The sequence below is a fragment of the Symphalangus syndactylus genome, chromosome 6 (assembly GCF_028878055.3).
Source record: "Symphalangus syndactylus isolate Jambi chromosome 6, NHGRI_mSymSyn1-v2.1_pri, whole genome shotgun sequence".
Taxonomy (NCBI): domain Eukaryota; kingdom Metazoa; phylum Chordata; class Mammalia; order Primates; family Hylobatidae; genus Symphalangus; species Symphalangus syndactylus.
In genome coordinates, this window is record NC_072428.2 from 118,475,193 (window position 1) to 118,483,602 (window position 8,410).

General features: G+C 47.0%; 1 protein-coding gene across 1 annotated transcript; it reads left to right on the forward strand.

Annotated features, from left to right (window-relative positions):
* The first annotated feature begins 30 nt into the window (after positions 1-30).
* Positions 31-2,634, forward strand: HILPDA (hypoxia inducible lipid droplet associated). Its single transcript, XM_055283919.2, has 2 exons — positions 31-241; positions 1,414-2,634. The coding sequence occupies exon 2, from the start codon at positions 1,482-1,484 to the stop codon at positions 1,671-1,673; it is 192 nt and encodes a 63-aa protein (XP_055139894.1). The 5' UTR covers positions 31-241; positions 1,414-1,481; the 3' UTR covers positions 1,674-2,634.
* The last annotated feature ends 5,776 nt before the right edge of the window (positions 2,635-8,410 follow it).

Consider the following 8,410-nt stretch of genomic DNA (forward strand, 5'->3'; position numbering starts at 1 on the left):
GTCCCGGGCGTGCGTGCGGCCTCCAGTACGCGTGCGCGTGCCTTCCGGGGGCGTGCTCGCGGCTATAAGGGGCGGAGGCTGGGTGGCCTTGCCCCGGGCTCTGCGGCTGACGGCGCTTTTGTCTCCGTTGAGTTTTGTGGCGGGAAGCTTCTGCGCTGGTGCTTAGTAACCGACTTTCCTCCCGACTCCTGCACGACCTGCTACTACAGCCGGCGATCCACTCCCGGCTCTTCCCCCGGAGGTGAGCGGCCCTATGGGCTTCCCCGGCTCCCCACCCCCATCGCCAGAGTGCTCGCCGCGCTAGCAGCCTCGCGTTCCAGGGCTGGGGGTGCGCCGCCGGGATCCTCTCTCCTCGCCCCCGCCCCATCTGAGGTCCCCATTCAGCCGTCAGCCCTGTTTTGTCCTGAGGTGGTCCTAACTAGGATCCACGTGGCCCATCCCACGCCCACAGGTGCTGAGTTAGGCATCCCTGCCATGCCTTCCCAAAGCACCTTCACGATCTCCTTCCTGTCCCAACACTTAGCGCGTTGCGTGGTAACTACCCTTTGTCTATAAGGTTTGCCATGTAGCCCTAGTATCTTCCAGGGTACTTAACACATTGCAGATATTCATGGTATGTTTGTTAAATAAATGAACTTGATAGATTTGACCCTCAAAGAGTTATTTGGACTTGCAAAAAGTTTGTAGTTAACTCCAATCTGTGATGTGGGAGAGACTTCTAGGCAGGTTGCTTTCTCTAGGGCATGTTCTTATATTTCCCATTACCCACCACCCCCCTGCAAAAGGACTGGGCCTATTTCAGGAAGGTGACTGATACCTGCACTGTAGCACAGGGGTTGTACATTGTGCCTGCAGGAACAAAATTTTCAATAAAGTAAAAGTTTGTTTGTTTTTGAGACGGAGTTTCGCTTTTGTTGCCGAGGCTGGAGTGCAATGGCGCGATCTTGGCCCACTGCAACCTCTGCCTCCCGGGTTCAAGCGATTCTGCCTCAGCCTCCCGAGTAGCTGGGATTACAGGCATGTGCCACTATGCCCAGCTAATTTTTGTATTTGTAGTAGAGACAGGGTTTCACCATGTTGGTCAGGCTGGTCTCGAACTCCTGACCTCAGGTGATCCACCCGCCTCGGCCTCCCAGAGCGTTGGGATTACAGATATGAGCCACCGCGCCTGGCCTAAGAAAGTAAAAGTTTTAAGAAGTGTTCTTGAATTAGTCCAAGAAGCAAGACTGGCTCCACAGCCATGAAGTTTGCAATGTAAAATATTCTTAGAGAGTTGCTGTGCAACTTCCTGGTCCCTGTGTCCCTCACTGGCTAAGCCTCTCCCTCAGCCCTGTGAGAGGACAGAAGAGTCAGGGCTGAATGCATGCATATCCCCAAAAGGCTATAGATTCATCCTCTCCTCTTTTTCCTCAGGGTCCAGAGGCCTTTCAGAAGGAGAAGGCAGCTCTGTTTCTCTGCAGAGGAGTAGGGTCCTTTCAGCCATGAAGCATTTGTTGAACCTCTACCTGTTAGGTGTGGTGCTGACCCTACTCTCCATCTTCGTTAGAGTGATGGAGTCCCTAGAGAGCTTACTAGAGAGCCCATCGCCTGGGACCTCCTGGACCACCAGAAGCCAACTAGCCAACACAGAGCCCACCAAGGGCCTTCCAGACCATCCATCCAGAAGCATGTGATAAGACCTCCTTCCGTAGTGGCCATATTTTGGAACACTGACCTACACATGTCCAGATGGGAGTCCCATTCCTAGCAGACAAGCTGAGCACCAGTGTAACCAGAGAACTATTACTAGGCCTTGAAGAACCTGTCTAACTGGATGCTCATTGCCTGGGCAAGGCCTGTTTAGGCCGGTCGCAGTGGTTCACGCCTGTAATCCTAGCACTTTGGGAGGCTGAGGTGGGTGGATCACCTGAGGTCAGGAGTTCGAGACCAGCCTCGCCAACATGGCGAAACCCCATCTCTACTAAAAATACAAAAGTTAGCTGGGTGTGGTGGCAGAGGCCTGTAATCCCAGCTACTTGGGAGGCTGAGGCAGGAGAATTGCTTGAACCCAGGGACGGAGTTTGCAGTGAGCCGAGATCACACTGCTGTACCTAGCCTAGGCCACAGAGCAAGACTCCAACTCAAAAAAAAAAAGAAAAAGAAAAAGCCTGTTTAATGCACAGGTGTGAGTGGATTGCTTATGGCTGTGAGATAGGTTGATCTCGCCCTTACCCCAGGGTCTGGCATATGCTGTGCTTTCCTCAGCAGTATGACTCTTGACATCTCTTAGATGTCCCAACATCAGCTGTTGGGAGATGGTGATGTTTTCAACCCTACTTCCTAACATCTGTCTGGGGTTCCTTTAGTCTTGAATGTCTTATGCTCAATTATTTGGTGTTCAGCCTCTCTTCCACAAGAGCTCCTCCATGTTTGGATAGCAGTTGAAGAGGTGTGTGGATGGGCTGTTGGGAGGGAGAGGATAGAGTGTTCAGTGCCCATTTCTCATTTTACATTTTAAAGTCCTTCCTCCAACATAGTGTGTATTGGTCTGAAGGGGGTGGTGGGATGTCAAAGCCTGCTCAAGTTATGGACATTGTGGCCACCATGTGGCTTAAATGATTTTTTCTAATTAATAAAGTGGAATATATATTTCTACTGTGTGTCATGTTGACTTCTGCTCTTGAAATTCGTGGTAGGGAGGGTCTTAATTTCTAGACCTGAGGTTTAACATCTCAATACTTTGGAGCAGGAAAGTGCGTAAATCACTTTGTTTAAAACACAGTATCAGTAGACTTCTGAATTTGGAAGCAGTTGGGTCTGCCATGTATCAACCAGTTATGTCAGCCTAGGCCATGACTATTGCAGGCCTGTCATGACTAGATCTGTAAAGAAGAAGAAAAATGATCACCACTTCCAGCCCCTCTCCTTGAGTCTCTGGGGCAAAGAGGGCTATCAGTTCAGGGGGCCATGGCCTTTTTCTTCTGTACTCTTCAGCGTGTTTTACTTACCCACCAAAAAGGCTGCTTAATTCAGATTGTTCTCAGAGTCAGTTGGTAAAGTGTCCACACCACACAGATGATTATATCTGCTCTCCCAGATCTAAGCAACTTGGCCTTTACTCAAAAGTTGGAGGGTTTTTTTTCTTGTATCTACCATTCTTGTACTCCCTGTCCCACGTAAAATTGTATTCACTCCTTTGCCCGTCACAATATATTTATTTACACTCCCATCTGGGCGTGTGCATCATTTTATTAACTTGATTGACTTTTGCTAAAGTACAGCAATGGAGTACAGTGTCTTCTGTTAAGCCAGTTTTGCTTCCTGAGTGTTGTTAAAGTGTCACTACCCTAGAAGCCTGTGGGTTAAGCATCACTTTCATTTATTGCATGGTGGTTGTCACTAGTTATTTATCAAGTATTTCCAGTTTCCCACCTTCCAGGTACATGGTAAATTGGTCCCCTTGTGGCTGGCAGGGCTTTGTCAGCATAGTACTACTCTCAAATCTATTTGGCTTTTTCTCTGGTTTCAGAGTTTCATGTGCCAGTAGTTACCCTCTTCTAGTCATATTTCTTATATTTGATATATTTTCTCATTCTCATGCCTCTAATTTGGGGTATTTTTGAACCTTCAATTGGAGAGCCTGCACCTTAAGTCTCTCCTCCAAGTGGCTTAGTTTAATTGAAGTGATCTGTGTGCCACCACCCCCTTGTGGTTGGATGAGGCCATGTCATTAGTTCTGGCCAATGAGCTGTGAGTGGTAGTGGCTTGCGTTAATTCTGCGTGAGAGCATTTCAGTGCTGGAGAAACCTGCGAGGCCCTCTTTTTGCCTCTGTGCAGTGACCAGCAGTGCTTCCTATGGAACTGTTCATTAGTGTAGGTCCTGGAATGAGGATGCCATGGCGCAGGGCCCTTAATCTGTCCAATCTGACTGTGATGTGGGAGAGACTTCTAGACAGGTTGCTTTCTCTAGGGCATGTTCTTGTATTTCCCATTACCCCCCACCCCCTGCAAAAGAACTGGGCCTGTTTCAGGAAGATGACTGATACCCGCACTGTAGCACAGGAATTGTGCTACTGATATCTGGGGGTTTTGTTAACTGAAGTGTAACTTGGCTTATCCTGACTGGTACATTGTGTACAGCACCTATTGGATGCCAGGCATCAGCTAATACCTCATCGCTACGTGCCTCAAATGTACACAAGGTATTGGGAGGAAAGCATGTGAACAAATAATGTGTCATAGTTTTATGATAGAAATATGTATACAGGATAGTGGGTACATAAAGTTATTTGTAGGCTGGAGGGGGATGTTCAGGAAAAGTTTCTTAGAGGATCTCAACCACCACCTGTCTCAAAATGTACACAAGGTAGTTGGGGGAAAGCATGTGAACAAATAATGTGTCATGGTTTTGTGATAGAAATATGTATACAGGATAGTGGGTACATAAAGTTATTTGTAGGCAGGAGAGGGGTGTTCAGGAAAAGCTTCTTAGAGGATCTCCATTTTTTAAAAATGCGTAGGTTATAGGCTGCTGGCCAACTTAGGAAAAGGTGTCTCAGTGGAGGGAACAATGGGAGCAAAGGCATGGAGATGAGCCTATGCACAGCTCGTTTAGAAAACTGCAAGTGCAGGCCAGGCATGGTGGCTCACGCCTGTAATCCCAGCACTTTGGGAGGCCGACGCAGGTGGATCACCTGAGGTTAGGAGTTTGTGAACAGCCTGGCCAACATGGGGAAACTCCATCTCTATTAAAAATACAAAAAATTAGCTGGGTGTGGTGGCAGGTGCCTGTAATCCCAGCTACTCAGGAGGCTGAGGCAAGAGAATCACTTGAACCTGGGGGTCAGAGGTTGCAGTGAGCCAAGATGCGCCATTGCACTCCAGCCTGGGCAACAAAAGCGAAACTCCATCTCAAAAAAAAGAGAACTGCACGTACAGGGCAGGCACAGTGGCTTGTACCTGTAACCCCAGCACTTTGGGAGGCTGAGGCAGGAGGATTGCTTGAGCCCAGGAGTTTAAGACCAGCCTGGGGAACAGAGCAAGACCCCGTCTTTATTTAAAAAAAAATCATTTAAAACAAAATTTTTTTTTCCATTCAGGGTCTCATTTTGTTGCCCAGGCTGGAGTGCAGTGCTGGGATTGTGGTTCACTGCAACCTCCACCTCCCAGGCTCAAGCAATTTTCCTGTCTCAGCCTCCCCAGTAGCTGGGACTACAGGTGCACACCACCATGCCCAGCTAATTTTTGTATTTTTTGTAGAGATGGAGTTTTACCATGTTGCCCAGACTGTCCTCGAACCCCTTGGACTCAAGTGATCCACCTGTCTCGGCCTCCCAAAGTGCTGAGATTACAGGTGTGAACCACCGCACCTGGCCCACTACCCCCCCAACATTTTTTTAAGCGTTAGCTGGGCATAGTGGTGCACACCTGTAGTCCTAGCTACCAAAGGGGCTGAAGTGGGAGGATCACTTGAGCCCAGGAGTTTGAGGCTGCAGTGAGCCATGATCATGCCACTGTGCTGCAGCCTGGGTGACAGAACTAGACCCTCTCTTTGTTTTTTTTTTTTTTTTCGAGACGGAGTCTCACCCAGGCTGGAGTGCAGTGGCGCGATCTCGGCTCACTGCAGGCTCCGCCCCCCGGGGTTCACGCCATTCTCCTGCCTCAGCCTCCTGCGTAGCTGGGACTACAGGCGCCCGCCACCTCGCCTAGCTAATTTTTTGTAGAGATGGGGTTTCACCGTGTTAGCCAGGATGGTCTCGATCTCCTGACCTCGTGATCCGCCCGCCTTGGCCTCCCAAAGTGCTGGGATTACAGGCGTGAGCCACCGCGCCCGGCCCGACCCTGTCTCTTAAAAAATTAAGGCTGGGCACGGTGGCTCACACCTGTAATCCCAGCACTTTGGGAGGCCAAGGCAGGTAGATCATTTGAGATCAGGAGTTCGAGACCAGTCTGACCAATATGGTGAAACCCTGTCTCTACTAAATTACAATATAACAAAAATTAGCTGGGCATGGTGGCAGGCATCTGTAGTCCCAGCTACTGGGGAGGCTGAGATGGGAAAATTGCTTGAACCTGGGAGGCAGAGGTTGCAGTGAGCCGAGATAGTGCCACTGCACTCCAGTCTGGGTGACAGAGCGAGACTCCATCTCAAAATAAATAAATAAATAATAATAAATAAATAATTTTTCAAAGTGCAAGTACAAATTTTAAATCTTACTAGCTTGTGGCCTGAACTCTAGTGCCACCTAGTGGACCCTAAAGAAGGGAATATTTTATATACTGTATGCTGTGTAATGCTTTCTGAATTTGAATGACACTACCTCTGAAGCTTAAGATAACTATGAGAATATTAAGGGCTGGAAGATAAGATCTAGCCCAGCACTGTCCAATAAAAACATAATGCAAACTACATATATAATTTAAAATTTTCTAGTGTCCCATTAAGGAGTAAAAAGAAGCCGAAGGTATTTTTAACATATTTAACGCAATGTATTCAAGATATCATTCCAAAATATAACATAAAGTGTTATTAATGAGATATGTTAAATACTTTTTTGTGATACTAAGTTTGTATACTGGTGGGCATTTTATACTTAAAATATGTCTCTACTTGGATTTGCCACATTTTCTTTAGTTTTTGTTGGTGATTTTTTTTTTTTTTTTTTTTTTTTTGCGAGTTTTGCTCTGTCGCCCACGCTGAAGTGCAGTGGCGCAATCTCGGTTCACTGCAACCTCTGCCTCTGGGTTCAAGCAATTCTTGTGCATCAGCCTCCTGAGTAGCTGGGATTACAGGCACCCACCACCATGCTGGGCTAATTTTTTTTTTTTTTTTTTTTTTGGTAGAGATGGGGTTTCACCATGTTGGCCAGGCTGGTTTTGAACTCTTGGCCTCATGTGATCTGCCTGCCTCAGCCTCCCAAAGTGCTGGGATTACAGGTGTGAGCCACTGCGCCCAGCCTGGATTTGCCACATTTTAAATGCTCACCGGTCACATGTGGTAGGTTAGTGGCTGCTGCACTAGACAGTGCTGGTCTAGCCCAGTCTTTTTACTGCTGAGGAAATTGGCAGAAGATGACTAGGTCACTTAGACAGTATTATTGAGCTAATTAGTAGTCAATTCCCAGAATGCAACTCTATTCCCTCCTTCATGCTTTTCTTTCTTCTTTTTCTAAGACTCTGAAATGCAGTATAACAAAGGATGTCAGTAATGAGCTTTGTCACTCCCAGGATGTTCTTAGGTGGAACATGTTCTTATTACTATTTCCTTTTAGATTATGTCCATATGCATGGGGATTTTTATTTATTTATTTTTTTTTTTTTGACAGTGCCTCACTCTGTCGCCCAGGCTAGAGTGCAGTGGTGCCATCTCAGCTCACTGCAACCTCCGCCCTCTGGGTTCAAGCGATTCTCCTGCCTCAGCCTCCTGAATAGCTGGGACCACAGGCACCTGCCACCACACCTGGCTAATTTTTGAATTTTTAATAGAGACGGGGTTTCACCATGTTGGCCAAGCTGGTCTTGAACTCAGGCTGGTCTGACCTCAAGTGATCCACCCACCTTGGCCTCCCAAAGTGCTGGGATTACAGGCATGAACCACCGCACCCAGCCAGGAATTTCTATATTGTTTTAATAGCATGAATGCAATTTGGCCTCTTGTTTTCTTTTTTATTTACCATTATAACCTGTGGAATTAAATAATTCATAAAAGTAGGTAGTCCAATGTAATCTGAGGAATTCTAATTTGGAGAACATTATACTCGTATAAGACTTATTAGCAAAATATAATGTTAAATAAATACTATATAAACTTCTCAGGCTTTAATAGATCTTAGGTGCCCAGGGGTGACAGAAATTAATAATTGGATGGAAGAATACAGAGAAGGCAAGACAATTCATGCTGGAAATGTGCTAAAAGTGCTTCAAAGGGAAACTATTACCCAGTAACCAAAAAGAAACCTGCTTTCCTCTGCCTTTTTATGTAAAGCTTTCCCTTCTTTTTTGGATATTTCTTCTTGGTAGTGGTGGTGGGCTGCATTTGTTGGGGTTAGTATATTAGTTGTCGATTGTTGTGTAACAAGTACACCTTAACTTAGCAGTTTCAAGCAATTATTGTCTCATATAGTTGCTGATGGTCAGGAATCTGGGAGTGGCTTAGCTGCATGGTTCTGGCTCTGAGCCAGAACCTCTCATGAGGTTGCGGTCAAGCTGTTGGCTGGGACTGCAGTCATCTGAAGTCTCATCAGCAGCTAGAGGATTCATTTCCAAGTTAGCTCACATGGCTGTTGGCAGGCCTTCATTCCTGGATGGCTATTGGCTGGAGGCCTAAGTTCTTCACCATGTGGACTTCTCCACAAGGCTGCCCATGACATGGCAGATGGCTTCCCCTTGGGTGGAGTGATAGGAGGGCGAGGGCCAGGGTGAGGGTGGTACG